The sequence below is a fragment of the Megascapheus bottae genome, chromosome 6, assembly GCF_031878675.1.
Source record: "Megascapheus bottae isolate mThoBot1 chromosome 6, mThoBot2.hap1, whole genome shotgun sequence".
NCBI classification, from domain to species: domain Eukaryota; kingdom Metazoa; phylum Chordata; class Mammalia; order Rodentia; family Geomyidae; genus Megascapheus; species Megascapheus bottae.
The window spans coordinates 28,981,207-29,001,984 of NC_143514.1; the positions used below are offsets into that span (position 1 = coordinate 28,981,207).

General features: G+C 39.3%; 1 protein-coding gene and 1 pseudogene across 1 annotated transcript in view; one reads left to right on the forward strand and one right to left on the reverse strand.

The window, feature by feature from the left end:
* Positions 1-15,441, reverse strand: part of Stip1 (stress induced phosphoprotein 1) — a 42,159-nt gene extending 26,718 nt beyond the window's left edge. The window contains 1 exon segment of the mRNA XM_090333969.1: positions 15,394-15,441. Within this exon segment, the coding sequence (XP_090190095.1) occupies positions 15,394-15,441 (48 nt within the window).
* Positions 15,442-17,455: 2,014 nt separating this feature from the next.
* LOC150061594 (sorting nexin-9 pseudogene) lies at positions 17,456-18,672 on the forward strand (annotated as a pseudogene).
* The last annotated feature ends 2,106 nt before the right edge of the window (positions 18,673-20,778 follow it).

A 20,778-nucleotide genomic window follows, 5' to 3' on the forward strand; every position in this document is an offset into this window, starting at 1 on the left:
GAATACATAGAAGAATCCCAGAGCAAACAGATAAATTTGCTTAGTCTGTTTTTCAAAATTAGTATATGGCTTTACTGGGTGTTAAAGCAAGGAACTTGCCAGGTTTACAATTCTGTTCGTCTACAGTAAGAGTAGAAAATGCTATGATCTCAGCAAACCTGAAAATGTATAGACAATTTAGAAAAAAAAAACATATTACACAGTTATTACACAGTTCAAATATTGAAATCTAGGTGGAATCTAAAGGTATGTAATCAGTAGTTTAAACTACCAAAATTGTGAGTTTTAGATTTCCTTTATGTTCCAGCCAATCATTCTGACCTTTTTATAGAGAGGTAGGTTAGAGTGTATTCCCAAGCTTACTGAAATATCAAGAGGAAATTATCAGATCCTTGCCAGCGGATGGCATTTGAAGATGATCAAGGGCATGGTCATGAAGATCTATATTTCCTACACTTTGATCGATGTGATGTCGATAGAAACATTTGTGGGTGTTAATTCTGATGAATGTGTGTTGTGCTATTTAGCACACCCTTTAATTGTTAAGTTAATTGGCCTTGCTCTTCCTGAATTACTTTGTAAAGAGTAATTATCTGAGACCATGTTGTATGTCGCAGCTTGGTCCTGGAAGAGAAATGCTTTGTGAACTACTTAAAATAAACCTGGCTTCTTCAGCTATTGTTTTTATCCATCCCTCTTGCTCACTTTCAATTTAGAGAGAACTCTCAGAGCTAAACCACAGGAAGACTCACACATGAAAATTCCCTGAGGTCAAAGCTAGTACCTGTGCCAAGTTAGAGACTCTTAAGGCATATGAGAGCTCTTTGAGAGTTTTGACTGTGCCTGCCAAATGGGAATTTGATATAAGAAAGGCGAACATTGGGCTTTTTCACAACTTTACTTGTGAAGGTGAAAAATGAAGATGCTTCTAATTAGCAAAAGTGGTATATAACAACAGTTCGAATTCCAAATCCTGTGGTTGGTAAAGCATACATATGGAAGTATAGTTAAGTTCAGTTGCCAAAATTTACAATCCATTTCCTTTCTGCAATATTTCAATCCATATGGGTATTAGGGAGATCCAATTATTGTCAAAGCAGCTTCCATATTTATAGGATGAGATAGTTAAGCTTGGGAAAAGTCTTAAGAGGTTCTTAGGTTTAGTTTCAAAGTCTATAATCCACTTAGTTAAAGCAGAATACTAATAGGTGACTGACTGCCTTGGGATGAAGTTTTTCACTTTTAAAGTATGGCAAAAAGTACATTTTAGAGAATTTTAGAATCAACTAGCAACAAAAGTTTTAGGTAACCTCAAGGAAACAAATTGTAATATTTCTCTTCAGTTTTATAGCATATTTCTCAAAAGAGAAGACATAGTATTAGTAGAAATTTACTTTTCTGAGTCTGTTATAATAATAAAAGCAATAGGTAAATTTAAGTGGGACTGCAGCAAAAGTAGCTTGTTAGTGTCATTGTAGGTGAAGGTGTAAACTATGAATTGCAATTTTTCTTTGTAAAAGTCAATGTAATCTTTATAAAGCCAAATGTGAATGCACACTGCTTTAATCTCAGCAGGCAGGTGGCAGAGGCAGGAGGATCTCAAGTTCACAGCCTGAACAACATCATGAATCAATGGGATAGTCATGGTGTCATACTCATGTAATCCTGGTTACTTGAGAGGTAAAGATGGAGTGTGGCTCTGGATCTTGAAAAGAATAGGAGACAGTGTTCATGAGACACTACCTCCAGAACAAGCATGGCATGTGATTCATAACAATGTACAAGGTATGCTTGAAGTGAAAGTAAGTGAATCACATCCTATTCCACTGGCAACAAGTCTTGTTAGAACAAATAAGCTAAAGGAAAATAAATCAGGTGGGCAGTTTATGTGGTAGAGTGCTTGGAGCTCTGAGATCAAGTCCTTGTACCACCAAAGAACTGAGATAAAAACAGAATAACAGAGAAAAATGTAAATACCCCTTCATTCTTTCAGAAAGTTTTATCATATATGTTCTTAACTTTGTGGGTTTTTTTTTACTTACTATGCTTTTCAATGCTACAATATTCCTTTGAGAAAGACAAGACACTTCCCAATGAGTATTACACTAGGTATTTTGTATGCTCTGGCATACATATTAATAAATACAATACATACATATCTGTTTTGCATTTTGAATATTCCAATTATTGTGAATTTATGGCATCCTACATCATTTAGAATGAACGAAAATGGCCTGTATGCATTTTATAATTCAATTGGAATTTCACACTTGGTGTATATCCAGAGATTTATATTTTGCTAATAACACCCACTTACTAATCAGCCATCTGAGTATAAAGGAAGACATAAACAATTATTACTATATTTTCATGTTTAAGTCTCACTGACTACTTTAAATGTCCTGACACCCTTATATAAAATACAAGTTGGAAAACAAAGTGGAGTAACCCTGAATATCTCTTACTAAACTCACATAATTACCTCTTGTACCCCTTTGAGAATAGTATTATTTGAGCTAATTGAGAGTTGTCTTTTAAATTCATTGTGATATCTGATGTGCTTTTTGAATCCCAAGTTGATAATTGAAAGAAAAAAGGAAAAAAAACAAGTGTGTGTGCATATATTATAGTTGCTTCTCTGAGAAGCAAGTTTTGATGCCACAAGGTTTATTAGGGTTCTTACATTGCTAGATAAAGTAAAAGCAACAGAAGTGGGCATTGAGAGAAATTGGTCTGCAGTGTATTGGAAGCCAAGTCCTCAGCTACCTTTGTGTGAGCCATGGAGCTAAGATGGTGACTTAACTGGGTCAAGGGCAGTGAGCCTTTAGCTGAAAACAATGATTAATCACTGGATATGGCTTCCTGGGAAAGAAGACATTACACTGAATGAGGCCATTGCTTTTTAGACAAGGCCATTGACTAGTGGTTCACGATGCAGGGCTTTCTGCCTACAGAAGACTTCTCTGTAAGTCTTGGAAGGGAATCTGATGACCCATCACTGTGGCACCATAACCTTCTGTGAACTTCCTGTGGATTCATCAATGAAATGTGGCAAGATTAGAAGTCAACCAATAATTCATCCACTTATTCATCACTTACCAAAGTTTGTTGAATATATTTCCACTTCTCAGCTATTACCTAGCACTTAATAAGAACTCAATAAATATTTATTGAACAAATACATGAATATATAATGAGCAAAAGCACTTGGGCTTAGATTTGTTAAAAAAAAAGATAAGTGATGGTTTTATTTTCTTTGTACCTACTACAATGTGTTTTAGAAAGTATCTCAATTTTGTTTATTTCTACCCACACCTTTACTTATTTTTCTATTTGTAGACACATATTCTAGCAGGTTTTTAATTTTTTGCCTAGAGAAAATATGGTTATTTCTGAATATGTTTTTAGTTTACTTTTACTTTTCTGAGACAATTATGTAGGTAGTCTAGTATGACCTTCAACTCCTTATATGCTCTAAACATGTCCTGAACTTACTGTGTAAGCTGATTTATGGTGACCCATCCTCTAATTCAACTTCCAGTGTTTTGAGATTAAAGGTTACAATGTCTACCAAAATAGGCTTATGACTCTCCACAAACATCAATCAAAGGAAATTTTGTCATATACATACTATACATGATATAATTAATTTAAAGAAAATACAAGATTGAGATATAGCTGAGTAATAGACATGTGCTTAGCATGTGCAAAGTACTAGACTCAATCTCTAGCATAATCAATCAATCAATCATAAGCCAAGTAATGGCCATAGTTTCAAAACCTAAGAAACAGAAGGGAAAGTGATGGAGGGGATTTAAGATAATGAGTCTACTTGGTGGCTTATTGTAATTCAGGAAGGAAAGGAACGTGCTACTGAATGCAATGACATCAAAGATAATTTTGGTATGAGTTATTTATTGGTTAAAAACTTAGTTGTATGTAGAGAGGAACTTCTGGAAGTAGAATTCAGAAACAATTTTGGATATGAGGGAGTGATACATGTTCATGAGGAAGAGGACTCAACCTAATGTTGGATTTTTTAAAAAAGTAGGTCCCTATGTAAGTACTAGAAAATATTATATTGATAGACACACTTTTCTGACTCACTACTCTTTCTCCATATAATAATTTGACAGGACTTCTCAGTCACTTCTACATCAGAAATTAAAAGCCCTGTCCAGGAAACAATTAAAATATTGACATGTTCTCACCAAAAGAAATTCTTTTTTGGGGGGAAGGAAGATGGCGCCGAGACAATAGGGACGCTGCCTAGCTTTCTCTGACAAAAAGAGAGAACCAGGGAGTCCCACGAGCCAACTATCTAAAGAAATCCACAACAACAAACTCAAAAAGCAACGGAGAAGGACTCAAACCGGAAAAGAAATCCAGATAAAGCTCACATCCAACTTTCTCATAGAATTCGGAACGCGAGAACCCCTCCCCCACCTCTCGCCCAAAGCCTCAGAAAGCCATGATAAGCGGCAGCTGGTGCCTGACCAAGCCACGAAAAGCGGCTTGAGCGGGCGCCGGCTCTAATCCACGAAAAGCGGCGGCAGTGGAGGGCACCAGGCTGGGAGCCCAACGGCTGCAGAAACCAGCACAGAACCGGGCCAGCGAATGGCGGAAGCAGCAGAACCCAGACGCGGAACCAGAACAGCAAGCAGCGGAACCCAGACGCAGAACACAGGCGGCGGTGGAGACCCGAGGGGAGTGAAAGACTCCCCACCACCGTGGAGCACCCGCAGACGGACGCAGAGGCGTGACTAATACAGCGCGTCCCCAAACACATCAGGAAAGCGGAGCGGGTGCCAAGCAATAGAACTTAACTCAGACCCCAACACCCTGCCCAAGAAAGACTGGCGTGAGCAGGGGGGCAAGGAATTTAGAATCCTGTCCCTCCCCTCAACAGCCCCCTCCCTCAGGCCATTGACTGGAGATTGACAGGCGGGCTACCCATAAGACCCAGCACCCCACCAAGGGAGGCGGGGCTGTCCCAACTCCCACCCACCCAACGGGCTCAACCCCCAGCCCTTTGACTGGAGACTGACAAGCAGGCGGACCCTAAGACTCAGCACCCCACCAGGGGAGGCGGAGCTGTCCCAGCTCCCACCGGCCCACCAGGCTCCTCACCCAGGCCACTGGATCTGGAGAGTGGAGGGCTTTGGGACCCTGCCTTACAACAGTGGGTAGGGGGTGCGGGTAAATAGGAGCCAGCATCTGCCCCCCCTCAATTCTCAAGCGGGGCATCCTCCAGCTGGGAATCCTGAGCAAGACAGCACCGAGGGGCCCCCCACAGTCACAGACTCTGACAAAGCAGTGGAAACACAGCAGGGATCTGAAGGGCCAACCAGCAGCCAATCGCCCCTTCTGAGAACCAAAAAGGCTCAGCTCCGCCCTTGGAGCCCACATCCCCAGCTGGGCCCCACCCCTTGGAACAGAGGGGCCTCCTGCTGGTCCTGCTGAGAGCTCCTGAAACTCTCAATCCCCAGACCCTTGGCTTGGGGCCGCCCCTGGAAGCAGCACAAGAAAACATCCGCCAACCGCGCTCAGACGGAAGCTCGCAGATCCATCCCATGGTCCACTGTGAGGCCATTGGTTGGGCTAAGAGCTAGTCCCGCAGCAACACATAAGTTTTATTCTAATACTTTCCAAACTTTGTACTCAAATACTCTACCTACTTACCCCCTGACCTCTCTCATTCTATTTTTCTATCTCTGGACCTCTGCTCCTCTTTCAACCCTTATAGTGCATGGATCTACACTTGATGGCTGTTGAGCAACATTGTATATCTAGGTGTTTAATTATTCTCTAGGCTCAGAGGGACTTAAAGACAATAGAGATTGGATTGAGAGGCTTATTGTTTTGGATATAAATCGCTTATCAGTGAATAATTAGACTAGTCGGTAAATGCACAAAAAGAAAGAGTGATATCACCAATCAAAACTTGTGAATATCTAGAGTCTGCCAGCTACAGAGGTCTAGGTTGGTTATATCTGAAAAACTATAATCGTGTTTAGTATTAATCTTGCTCCCATTTTCAAATGGGCAGAACAAGAAACTCAAGAAAAATGTCAAATCAAGAAACAACATCTCCCACCTCTCCCACCCAATGTAAACAGCCAATGGAACAGTCACTGGCAAACCTAGAGGAGAGTCTTCCAAGTGCTGTACAAATGCAATTGATAAACATCATTAATGAAAAATGTGAAAATATAAAGAGATAAGGGAGGAAGCCATAGCTGAACAAGAGGAAACCATAAACAAGGTAATAAGTGAAAAAAAAGAAGCCATAAAGGAAGCCATAATAAAGGCTGTTCAAAGAAAGATGGATGAATTCATAGAATCCACAAATAAAAAGGTGACCGAACTCCAGCAAATGTTCAAAGAAAATAAAGCTACTGAGCTAACCACTCAAATGGAAATCAAGGAGCTAAAGAAATCCATACATGATCTAAAAGAAGAGATGCAAGGCATCAAAAATGAGCAATTAGTAGCAAGGGAGATGAAAAATAAAGTAGATAGCTTTGATAGCAGGTTAGACAATGCAGAGGAGAGAATTTCCGGGGCTGAAGATAATTTAGTTATTATAGAGAAAGAACAGAAAATGAGTCAATCCAAATCTAGGAAAAATGAGAGAGCCCTTCAGGAGGTCCAAGATACAATTAGGAAGCCTAATTTAAGGCTAATTGGTATTGAGGAGGGTCTGGAGAAAGAGGTCAATGGTATTGGAAATATACTTCAGGGAATCATCTCAGAGAATTTCCCAAATATCCAGAAGGGCAGACCCATCCAGATACAAGAAGCTTTTAGTACCCCAAACAGACCTGACCAGAAAAGAACATCTCACCACCACATCGCAATCCGAACTGGATCAGTAGAAACCAAAAAAAGGATCCTAAAGGCAGCCAGGGAAAAGGGTTCAGTAACCTATAAAGGAAAACCAATCAGAATCACCCCAGATTACTCAGCAGAGACCATGCAAGCAAGAAGTGACTGGAAGCATATATGTCATGCCCTTAAGTCAAATAACTACCAACCAAGAATACTGTACCCAGCTAAGCTCTCATTCATAACTGAGGGAACAATAAAAACATTCCATTCCAGGGAAAAGCTGCAACAATATGTCGCAACAAAACCAACACTACATAGAATTCTGCAAGATGTTCTATACATAGAAAACCAAAATAAATGCAGTATAGGGAAAGAAATGGCACCTAAAGAGCATACCACCTAAAGGCCACAAGAACTGTCAAGACACAGGCCCAAATAAAAGCTTTTAAAAATGGTAGGACCTAATAAATATCTCTCAATCCTAACTCTCAAATCAATGGACTCAACTCTTCAATTAAATGGCATAGGCTGTCTAGTTGGATCAAAAAGCAAGAGCCATCGTTCTGCTGTCTTCAAGAGACACATCTTACCCCAAAAAACAAGCATCTTTTGAAAGTGAGAGGTTGGAATAAACTCTATCAAGCTAACGGCCCCCATAAACAGGATGGAGTTGCCATCCTCATATCAGATAAAATAGACTTCAAACCAACATTAGTAAGAAAAGACAAAGAAGGTTACTACATACTACTAAAGGGATCTTTCCTCCAGGAAGACATAACGATCCTAAATATTTACACACCTAATCCCGGAGCTCCAAACTTCATCAAGCAAACTTTACTTACACTGAAACCATACATAGATCGAAATACAGTGATTGTCGGTGACTTTAACACACCACTTTCACCTATGGACAGATCAACAAGGCAAAAACTCAACAGAGAAACCTTAGAACTGAACAACTATATAGACCAACTAGATCTAACAGACATCTGCAGAATATTCCACCCAGCAACAACACAATATACGTTTTTCTCAGCAGCACATGGAACATTTTCCAAAATAGATCACATCTTAGGCCATAAAACAAACCTGGACAGATTCAGAAACACTGAAATTATTCCATGCACACTCTCAGACCACAAAGGCATCAAACTGGAACTGAACACACATCTCCACCAATGAAAACCCTGTAACTCATGGAGACTGAACAACACATTGTTGAATCACCAATGGGTCATCGAAGAGATCAGAACAGAAATCCAACAGTTTATGAAATTTAACAGTAAGGAACACACAAAATACCAACTCCTTTGGGACACAGCAAAGGCAGTACTCAGAGGAAAATTTATAGCGCTTAGTGCCCACAACAACAAGTTGGAAAAATTGCAAACCAACAAGTTAATATCTCACCTTAAGCTCCTGGAAAAAGAGCAACAAACCAATCCTAATCCCAGTAGAAGAAAGCAAATAATTAAAATCAAAGCAGAATTAAATGATTTGGAATCCAAAAAAACTATAGAAAGAATCAACAAAACAAGGAGTTGGTTCTTTGAAAGAATTAACAAAATTGACAAGCCCTTAGCAAATCTTACCAAAAAAAGAAGAGAGCATATCGAAATAAACAAAATTGCAGATGAAAATGGTAATATCACGACAGAAATTACCAAGATCCAGAATATCATGAGGGAATACTTCTCAAACCTTTATGCCAACAAATTTGAGAATCTAGATGAAATGGATGAATTCCTAGCCAATATTAACATACCCACACTGAACCAAGAAGAACTAAGCCAACTCAACAGGCCTATTTCAAGCTCTGAAATAGAAATGGCAATTAGAGAACTTCCACCTAAGAAAAGCCCAGGGCCAGATGGATTCACAGCTGAATTCTATAAGGTCTTCAAAGCAGAGCTCACACCAATACTCCTCAAGCTCTTCAACGAAATTGAAAATGAAGGTTCCTTACCAAACTCATTCTATGAAGTCAGTATAACCCTCATCCCCAAACCAGACAGAGATTCATCAAAGAAAGAGAACTATAGACCTATATCTTTGATGAACATCGATGCAAAACTTCTCAACAAAATACTGGCCAACCATCTACAACAACTCATCAAAAAACTTATGCACTATGATCAAACTGGATTCATCACAGGGAGGCAAAGCTGGTTCAACATACGCAAATCAATTAATATAATTCAACACATCAACAGGAGCAATCACATGATTGTCTCAAGAGAAGAGGAAAAGGCATTTGACAAGATCCAACACCCCTTTATGTTAAAAGCTCTGGAGAAACTAGGAATCCATGGAACATTCCTCAATGTAATAAAGGCTGTGTATGAGAAACCTACTGCTAGTATTACACTTAATGGTGAAAATCTAAAGCCATTCCCTCTACAATCAGGAACGAGACAAGGATGCCCACTCTCTCCACTACTCTTTAACATAGTACTAGAATTCCTAGCCAGTGCAATAAGGCAAGAAGCAAGCATAAAGGGGATCCAAGTAGGGAAAGAGGAAATAAAACTATCCCTCTTTGCAGATGACATGATTCTGTATTTAAAGAATTCTATAGACTCTACTCCCAAGCTCCTTGAGCTGATTCAAAGCTTTGGAAGTGTAGCAGGCTATAAAATCAACCCTCAAAAATCAACTGCCTTCCTTTATGCCAACAGTGAGATGAACGACGCAATAATCAGGAAAGAAACTCCTTTCACAAGAGCCTCAAAGAAAATAAAGTACCTAGGAATTAGCTTAACTAAGAATGTAAAGGACCTTTTTGACGAAAACTGTAAAACCCTAAAAAATGAAATTAAAGCAGAACTAAGGAAATGGAAAAACCTCCCATGCTCCTGGATTGGAAGAATCAACATTGTGAAAATGACAATCTTGCCAAGAGCTCTCTACAAATTCAATGCAATACCCATCAACATCCCAATGTGATTCTTTAAAGAAATAGAAGAGGCAATCCAAAATTTCATATGGAATAATAAAAGACCCCGTATAGCAAAAACACTTCTTAGCAGAAAGAACAGCGCTGGAGGAATTTCAATTCCAAACTTTAGACTCTATTACAGAGCTATAATCCTCAAAACAGCTTGGTACTGGCACAGGAACAGGCCTGAAGACCAATGGAATAGAACTGAGGACCCAGATATTAAACCACAGACCTATGCCCACCTAATCTTTGACAAGGGAGCCAAAAAAATAGAATGGAAGAAAGACAGCCTCTTCAACAAGTTGTGCTGGCAGAACTGGTTAAGCACCTGCAGAAAATTAAGCTGGATCCTTCTTTGTCACCTTGCACTAGAATTAACTCCAAATGGATCAAAGACCTGGAGGTAAAAGCTGACACACTGAAAACTCTACAGGAAGGAATAGGAGATACACTAGGCCTCCTTGGCACAGGTCGAAACTTTCTTAATAAGGACCAAGAATCACAACAAATCAGAGAAAGGCTGGATAAGTGGGACTGCATTAAACTGCAGAGCTTTTGTATGGCAAAGGACATAGCTAGTAAACTAATCAGGAAGCCTACAGAGTGGGGAAGATCTTCACCAACCAAACAACGGACAAAGGCCTTATATCTAAAATATATCAACAACTCAAAAAATTGAATCACTCCAAAACTAACCTCCAAAGTAACAACCATCCCATTAAAAAATGGGCCAAAGACTTAAAGAGAGTCTTCTCTGAAGAAGAAACAAAAATGGCCTACAGACACATGAAGAAATGCTCAACATCTCTGGTCATAAAAGAAATGCAAATCAAAACAACTCTAAGATTCCACCTCACTCCAGCTAGAATGGCCAGGATCAGGAAAACGAATGACAACAGATGCTGGAGGGGATGTGGCCAGCAGGGATCACTACTACACTGTTGGTGGGAGTGCAAACTCATTCAACCACTATGGAAAGCAGTGTGGCAGTGCCTCAAAAGACTAAACATAGAACTCCCCTGACCCAGCAATTCCACTACTTGGCATTTACCCAACCACTCAGAAACAAGGACATACTAAACACACTAGCACAACAATGTTCATTGCAGCACTATTCACCATAGCAAAGATATGAAACCAACCTAGATGTCCCTCAGTTGATGAGTGGATCAACAAGTTGTGGTATTTGTACACAATGGAATTCTATGCTGCTGTCAGAAAAAATGACATTGCCCCATTTGTTAGGAAATGGAAAGACTTAGAAAAAATCATATTAATTGAAGTAAGACAGACTCAAAGGAACTTAGGCTCAGTGGTTTCCCTATTTCGTCATAATCAGTAGAAACCTTGGGCTCTACTAGCAGAGATTTGCAACAGAGCAAAATCTTGATACATAAGGACATATAATGTGAAGCTAATTGAAAGGACTTCCAGGATAGTGAAACAAAAGCCATATAATGAATGATTGTTGTCCTTAATGTACTATGTTGTCTCTCATCTCCTTTGCTGTCCCTTGGTTATCTCATACTGTTATAGTATCTCACTTTGTTATCTGATACATTGAATTTATTTGTATTTGAATATTTGAAATTTGATAGGGAAGGGGGGAAAACCAAGACGGGTGGGGGGTGTGGGGGGGGAGGGAAACGGGTACCAAGACATGTGAAAGGGTATCAATGTATGTGAATTAATGCACCTTCTATCTGGCAAATATCATGTAACCCTTTTACTAATTACAATACAAAAAATAAAGCAAAAAAAAAAAAAGAAAGAAAAAAAGCCAGAAGTGGTGCTGAGGCTCAAGTGGTAGAGCTCTGGCCTTTAGAGAGTCCAAGGACAGAGCTCAAGCCTGAGCTCGAGCCCAGGACTGGGAAAAAAAAAAAATCTTTTTTTTTTTTTTTTGCCGGGGAGTGGGGGGAAGGTCATTGGGCTTGAACTCTGGCCTGGGTGCTGTCCCTGAGCTCTTCAGCTCAAGGAGACCACCCTACCCTTGAGCCACAGCCCCACTTCCCATTTTCTAGTGATCAATTGGAGTTGAGAGTCTCAACTCTATTGTCGGTGCTGGCTTTGAACCTTGATCCTCAGATCTCAGCCTCCTGAATAACTAGGATTACAGGCGTGAGCCACTACACCTGGCTAAGAAATTCTTCAACTCTTCAGAATTTTAAAAATCAAAGGATAAAAATCTACTTCATCTGTCCATTTCCTTAAGAATGGAGCAATATTCTTTCTCATGGAAGTGTAGTTATATTAGATATATGTATACATGCACACACACACACACACACACACACACACTCCACATTTTCTTGATCCATTCATTCATTTAGTGTAATCCTAGGAGAGTTCATAAAGGCTCAATAGCTATGTGTATAGGATTATATAAAAATATGCTTATTAAAATGAAAATATAGGGCCAGGAGTTTGGCCTAGTGGTAGAGTGCTTGCCTAGCATGCACAAAGACCCAGGTTTGATTCCTAGATACCACATACATAGAAAAAAGCTGGAAGTGGTGCTGTAGCTCAAGTGGTAGAACTCTATCAAAGGACAGTGCTCAGGCCCTGAGCTCAATCCCAGGACTGGCAAAATAATTTTAAAAAATGCAAAAAAATGAAAATGTACTTTTTGTTGTAGGTAAATTTATCTGTTTTGGGGAGCTTGAGAGGGAGCTCTGAAATGCTGAGATGCAGGATGAACCAGTACAGCAGTGACACTCACTTAACACTGTTGAAAATACACCATACATCTTGTGGAGGCGGAACTTGGAGGGAGGAAAACAAGAGAAAATGAGGGAAGAGGTGACACTGTTTCAAAAGGAATATTCTCATTACTTGACTTATGTAACTGTTTCCTCTCTGTAGACTGACTTTACAATAAATAAGTAAAAGAAATTTACTGCAGTGTTTCCGCTTCATAGGCATATTATTTCATGGAATATTGTGGTTGACCTTCTACGGAAACCAAATTAGGTTATTTTTATCTACTCTTCCTCTAAGTCCATTCTATGCTTTCTTCTTTATTTTTTTCCTAACCCATCTTTACTTCTCCATTTGTTTTTAACATCATTAAAATAGTTCAGTATATGTCTTTTTTCCCCTTTAATGTATGAGTACCATCATCTTGCCCTAGATTAGGTGAACCAAACAACGATGGTCCAGCTTAATTGTGATTTAATTTTCCAACAAGCATACTTAGTAGAGATTGTATCAATAAGACATAATGAATCTAAGAATGTAATGCATGGCAATAATAATAAACCAAGAAGGAGGAGGGATTACAAATGGAGAAAGAGAAGGAGGAGAAGAAGGGAGGAGAAGGGGAAAGAGAAGGAGTAGAGGGAGGAAATAACTAAATTTAAATTCTGTTTTAGCCCTAGTTTTTAGCTGTGGTAGCTTGCTTAAATATTCTTTGTCTGTATGCCCATTTCAGTGTGCACCTGATTTTTTCCCTTATTTTTTATTTCCTATTCTTAATTATTTTATCCTATTAGCTGTTAAGATATGTATGCAATGCATGTTTTGAGTAAACTCAGTGTTTAAGGCTTTTGGATCACTGGTTCCATTCTGAAAACATGATTGTAAATTAAACATCCATTTTATATCAATTCATCAATTCATATGTACCAAATGTGTAGGATTATGATGTTTTTTCTCAGTAGTGATTATTTGGCTGCAAATAATTTCCTAAAACATTTGTAATTTTTCAAACAGAGACTGAAATTTTAGCTTACATGTTTTACCATAGGTGATGGTGTAGTCCCAGTGAAATGGTAAAACAAACAATACATACACAACAAAGTCACATAGTACATATACAAGATAAAGTTATACATAGTCTCCTCTGTTTTGCTGCCTTTCAAAGTCTAAATAACCTCCCATGCTATGAGAATGCTTGCATGCATGCATGAGTGCTTGCACGTGTATCTGCTGCAGTATGGGTAATGACAAGGGTCTGCCACAGTGTAAGTGTCTTAGTCTGAGCTTCTGATTAGCATTAGGGAAGCCCAGAGAAGATATAAAGGGCTCGTGGTGCCTTGCATGGTATCTAATTTGAACTTTGCTCTCCTAATTCTCTATAAAAAGTTAAATTTATAATGTACAATTCTACATTCACACTGGAATCATATTATGTTGCTGACCAAAAAAACTTTATAATTTCTTTGTTTACCCTTGGTAATATGACTGTACTTGAGTAGTTTTCACTAAAAATAAAGATTAGAAAATGAGGGTACTTATTTTATTATCTACTTCTGTGCTTATAGCATCTAGACCAGTGTGACACATTGTACACAGAATTAGACTGGGAAATTACTATTACTTTTAATGAACTTCAAAATTTTAAACATGGTTTCTAGACTTAGTTCTCTATAAACTATTTGAGCTGATGAATATATGACTACATAATATTTTAAACTTTTTTGTTTGCCAGTCCTGGACCTTGAACTCTGGGCCTGGGCACTGTCCTTGGGTTTTCTCAAGGCTAGAGCTCTACCACTTGAGCCACAGCACCATTTCTGCCTTTTATTTTTCTATGTATGTGGTACTGTGGTACCCAGGTTTTCATGCATGCTAGGCAAGCACTATTGGGTTGGCTAAACTCCCGACTCAATATTTTAAACTTTTAATGAAGAAGAAAAACTTGAGTTTTGGAGCCAGACACTGTCAGTATTTCTAGTCTTTTTAATCCAAGGAAGAGAGCTATATCTCTTCCAATAATGAAAATAAACACCCAATGGAGGAGGTAATTTGAGAAAACAAGGCAGATACTTGAAAACTGAGAAATGATAATTCATGGTTGATTTCACCCCAGTTACATCTTTTCTGTCATCAGACTATTCTACTGGTCCTTATAATCTGGGCTAATAAATTTCTCTCTTCACAACGTAGTGTGCTTTGGATTTTAAATATTAGTAAACAAATGGTTTCATATTAATGTGCCTATATTCAAATCTACCTGGGCTGTTAAGCTTAGCCTTAGTTTCATCTGTTAATAATACAATACAATTTGTGTATAAATAATCAAGTTAAGCATGTAAGGAAAAGTTATGGTTTTTATTAGTATACATTTTTTATACAGGGGTGGTTATATTTTGACATTTCTGTACATGCATACACTTTAGCCAGATCTATGTATTCTTTCAATTACTCATCCTTACTTTTCTCCCTACTTCTAAAACAATTTTAACAAGTTTTATTGTTCTAATTGCTTGTAATATGTGATTTCAAATACATTCATTCTATTTATCCCCTATCTTTGGACTTTTAAAAAATTCTTAAGTCTTCTAGCAAGGATACTATCTTTGTCCACATACAGGGAAGCCAACAATCCTTTGGGAAGAGCTTTCATACCTGTGTGCCCTCCTTCAGGATCAGGCATTTGTCACGATGGCTTACAACACATATTTGAACGAAGTTTCTAAAGAAAGGCTCAATTGGTAGAGATATAACCTTTTTATGAATCTGACCTTTGAAACCAGCAGAGTGGGCAATAACCATTAACAGATCAAATATGAGAAATGTCAGGTATGGGATAAGCCTGACAGAAAATATTTCATCAGCCAAACCTTGAACAATCAGTGGCAGGACCTGGGAGGCTCTGCTGCCAGCACCCTCTCCTTTACCTGCAGTGACAAGCACGATGGGTTGCTTCTTTCAGCATTGTCCTCCATAGCTAAGCACTCAGCTTAAAGGAGATCACATTTGCTCAAGTTCAAAATAATTTGAAGAAAATTACAATTATGAGGTGACCTAGTTACTTTTTCCAATATTGCCACAGAGAGGAAATCCTCATAGAGAAATAAACTTAATATCATTAAGGACTTCTATATTTTTTAGGCGATATGTAGTATAGAATGGTGTTGCATATTCTTTTAGCCAGAGGCATTGTCAGCCAAGTTCCCCAAATCTCATTTTCCAATTGTTAAGAACATCTCACAGCTTCAGGTTTAAGGTCACTGTGTGGAACTAGTAACCAGAAGGCAGATAAAAATAGTTACTGGTATGGTATGAAAAGTTAACATTTCAATGTCTTTCACTGTTCTGCTTCTATGTCATCATGCAGTTTCTGCTTGCATTTGTGTGTGTGTGTGTGTGTGTGTGTGTGTGTGTGTGTGTGCACTTGCCAATCAGCCAACAGGATAATGAAGGAACAATAATAAGCCTGCAAATGATACAACAAAAAATGTGACATTATTCTTTCACAAGCCTTTCCTGTTGCTAAAGTCATTCTCCTTGGTTTTCTGACTCAGGACTGGACCTGCTAAAGATGTGGTTGTTGTCGAAATGAGAAATCCCATTAGGGACACATTTGTGAATGTCTTTAAGATGAACCTTGTTTTTGAACTGTGGGAGGAAAATTGCAGGCTATTGTTCAGTGTGCGGCAATGATCCCTGAGCTCTTTTAGTAAACAATCCATCAGCAGCCACAGATCAGAGGGGAACATAAATTGCATGCATCATCTACCACCCAATAAACACTAACAAGTAATAATAAGAAAGTTGAAGTGCAGGTTTGTAACTACAGGGAAATAAGATGGGTACTAAAAAGGGAAGAAAACATTTCAGTGTTCTTCCTAACAGCTACTTCTGTCTTCCTTCTTACGAAGTTTTATTTCCTTTGCACTCTTGGACTTTCATCCTGATGACATGGCTATTATTTTATCGTAGTTTCAAGCAGTTAATTAATGAACTGCACACCAGTGACATGACACCACCTTGCCCAATTATCTCTAGCATCTATTTTTTTTTTTTACAGTACCAAGCATTGCCGCTTTGTGAGTTCTCTTGATCGCAAATTGGCTCAGGAGGCAGTTACTTTAATAGCCAAAACAATGCAACTGTAGTGCCACACTGGTGACACACGGTAATTGTAAATCACCATGTGAGATCTCATAAAGCTCACCATAACAGCCTGGTGATATCATGCCATAAAAGTGCTCTTTTCTACTGAGTGAAGCAGCTATCGCTCAATTTACCATGTAATCTCATGAGCCCTAGGCTCATTAGCTCATCTTGGATGGAATAAGGTTTAAGGATAGTGACCACATGGAATCAAAGAATGTTTGAAAAAAAATTCTCCTTGGCTTTATTTCCTTTGGGTGATTTATAAAATAGAAGATGCTATTTTGTCAGATTGTCACATCTTGAATTTGTTCAAGCTGGTATGCTCTGCTTTCTCTCTCTAATACGATCATCTTCTCTTTCCAGTCACCAGAGAGCTCTTGACCTTTTACCATCCTGGACTGTTTGATCTGCATGTCCAAGGAACTACATTGATTTTTTTTCTTTGGAAGTTGGTGAGAGCAGTCTTTGTTTAATGAAAAGTAATTTCATGTAAATACCACCAATGTTGTATCCAGTAACAAAAAATGTTAGTCTGGAGGACAAATTTTATAACTTGCCTTTTGAATAAGCAAAAGGCACCACGGTGACACATTATCTGGCACACATAATGAAGATTCACAGAAGAATGTTTCTGTGGTTGGTAGAGTTAACGGATTGGTTTAGCTGGTAAAGATACCCATTCTCATGCTGATATTACCAAGTAACCCAATTTTTTTTTCATCAAAAAGTACAAATGAGGGGGCCGCGCAGCCGGGACTTTCAGGAACTGCAGGGCAGGCGGCGGCCAAGTCACCTGGAGCCCAGTGGTGGGGCCTGAGCTCTGAGGGCCAAGGCACCTCATCTATGAAGCTGCCACTTAACAAGTTTCCTGGATTCGCAAAACCTGGAATGGAACAATATTTGTTGTCCAAGCAATTAGCAAAACCCAAAGAGAAAATTCCCATCATTGTTGGAGATTATGGCCCCATGTGAGTTTGTCCTACCTCTACCTTTAACTGTGTGGTAGCAGATCCTAGGAAAGGCTCCAAGATGTATGGTCTGAAGAGCTACATTGAGTATCAGCTGACACCCACCAACACTAATCGTTCTGTAAACCACAGGCATAAGCACTTCGACTGGTTGTATGAAAGTCTCCTATTTAAGTTTGGGTCAGCCATTCCAATTCCTTCTCTTCCAGATAAGCAAGTCACAGGTCGCTTTGAAGAAGAATTTATCAAAATGCGCATGGAGAGGCTTCAGGCCTGGATGATCAGGATGTGCCGCCACCCAGTGGTCTCAGAAAATGAGCTTTTCCAGCAGTTCCTGAGCTTCCGAGACGAGAAGGAATGGAAAACCGGAAAGAGGAAGGCAGCAAAAGATGAACTGGTGGGAGTTAGGATATTTTCCACCATGGAACCAGAAGCACCTGACTTGGACCTAATAGAAATAGAACAGAAGTGTGATGCCGTGGGGAAATTCACCAAGGCCATGGATGACAGAGTGAAGGAGCTGCTGACTGTGGGCCAGGAGCACTGGAAGCACTGCACTGGGTCACTACCCAAAGAATACCAGAAGATAGGAAAGGCCTTGCAGGGCTTAGCAACGGTGTTCAGTTCTAGTGGTTATCAAGGCGAAACAGACCTCAACGATGCAATCACAGAAGCAGGGAAGATATATGAGGAGATTGCCAATCTTGTGGCAGAGAAGCCAAAGAAGGACCTTCACTTCCTGATGGAGTGCAACCACGAGTACAAAGGCTTTCTCGGCTGCTTCCCAGACATCATAGGTGCTCACCATAGAAAAGGTGAAGGAAAGTGACAAGCTAGTTTCAACTAGCAAAATCACTCCACAGGACAAACAGACTATGGTGAAGCGAGTGGGCACCATGTCGAATGCTTTGCTGAGATGACTACTTCCACAGTAACCGGATCTACGACTACAACCGTGTCATCCGCCTCTACCTGGAACAACAAGTGCAGTTCTATGAAACAATTGCCGAGAAACTGAGGCAGGCCCTCAGCCGCTTTCCCGCCGAAGTGCTTCTTCCTGACTTGGTCAATGCCACTCAGTCATCTTGATTTCCACCCTCTCATGAAAAAATACCCGAAAGAAACAGACAGAATGAAAACCAAAAACAAAAGAGTTTTCAGAAATGTTTTTTGTTGTTGTTAGGGAATTACCTGAACACGCAACACGTCCACTGTTGAGGGGTCGTCATCTCCATATTTATACCAACGGAAATTGTCTCTGTTTTTGGAAGGACTTAAGTTTGTCAGGATTTTGAATGGAGAATTAGGGGATGGCCTCCACCGATACTTTACATAGAATCTAAGTTTATGTTACAGTGATCTTATAGTTGTTACCCAATGTCAGATAATTACTTATTGCTTTCTTAAAATTATAAACTATGCCAGAATATATATATATATATATATATATATATACATACATACATACATACATGTTTGTATATTTTTATAACTTTCAGTCCTTTGGGTTCCTGGCTGCTCAGGACAGTCCGCCCCCTTCCCATAACACAGCTGCCACTGCAGGGCTCCCATTTCAGTAGGGGGAGCACAGGACCCCCCCCCCCCCCCCCCCGCATCCTGCGTCAGATGACATGGCTCCAGAGCCTGTCCAGCCTGTGCTGCCTGCGGGGACATTGTGCCATGCTGCTTTTACACAGAGACCAGCACTATCTTCCGGGTCAAGCATGGTTCATACTAAAAAGAGTAAGTTAGAAACTTTTTGATAGCTTCTCTGGCTCTGCCCTCTGGTGGGCAGCCGTCCAGATTCCTGTGCCCTTGAGCTGGAGAAAGAGCAGCTTCTCAGAGCTTCCAGCCTCCTATGCTTGATCCCCAGCCACCCATTGGCTGGGAAGAGTGCCGCTCACTGCTGGTGGTACAGAGCAACAGATGAAAACCAGGGTTTGGCACCTGTCCCCTTGCCCCCAAAATGAGAACATTCAGGGACTGCATTAAGTAGTGCCTGCACAGCCTACAGTGGTATGAAGAGCAAAGCAGTGCTTGTCCTGACTGTAACATGGGGTTTCCTGATGCTGGTACTAATGCCACAGAGCACGCTGCAGGCTTGAAATCCGCCCACTCACTGCCTCCCTCCTGCAGACTAGCCTTGCTTTCCACGGCTGCCTTATGACCTGACCTGAGGACTATAGTCTAGAGAATGCAAAGTCTGGGCTCACAAAAATAAATGAAACCAAAAAAATAGATAGATGAAGAGCTCAGTGAATATGAGTATGAGAACTTCCTGTTCTCATTCTCAGTATCACGGGTTTTGTTCATATTTTATAAGTAGTTTTCCCCACTTTATCCTTCTTTTATAAAATCTCATAGAACGGTGTTTATGACAGTCATTTAATATATGTACAAATTGTGAAGAATATGTATATTTTACACAAATGTAAGAGCATGTAGAAGCCAACATATAAATAGTTTAAAAATTGTAAAAAAAAAGTACAAATGAAAACAGATAATCTACCATAATGTATCTCATTCCCAACATATTTTAAAACAAAATTATTCCTTTCAGTAAAATCCTATCTTTGTAACTAAAATACTTCATATGTGTCACAGACAATGTTTTTTGTAGTGGACTTGTTTATAAAGTAAGAATCATGAGGTATCATTTTTTGTAAACTTTGTTGCTATTAGTTTGAAAATAGGCCTGTGGCACATCTGCTACATTTGATTCAAGATGCCTTCATGATATTTTCTGATAGTTATTGATTTCTTACCATTTGTGAATATTTCTGTTTGTTGTCCATAGGCCCTTTGAAGGCTTTTATTATAGTCTACCTATCACCGTGATTTTATTTATGACTGTTTCATAGATATTTATTAAAAGTATTCCTCAAGCAAAACTACCAAAAATTGTTTTTCTAAATAATATTTGCACTTTCAAGAAACTGCTTCAGGAGGCTATATATACAACAGAAACTTCACATTGAATGCTCAAAACCCCTCTCTTGAGCTTTAAAACAACTTGCTTAAGACATGTAGAAAAAATACGCTAGGCATATTATTTACAGAACTTCAATACTTAGCTTTTATTATTCAAGGCAAAACAAATATGAAGTGACTGAATCCTTCAGAAATTAATTCCCAGGGAATTTTGGGCAATTTTAAAATCTAGTCTACTTGCAGAAGACAACTGGGGATGTGTCT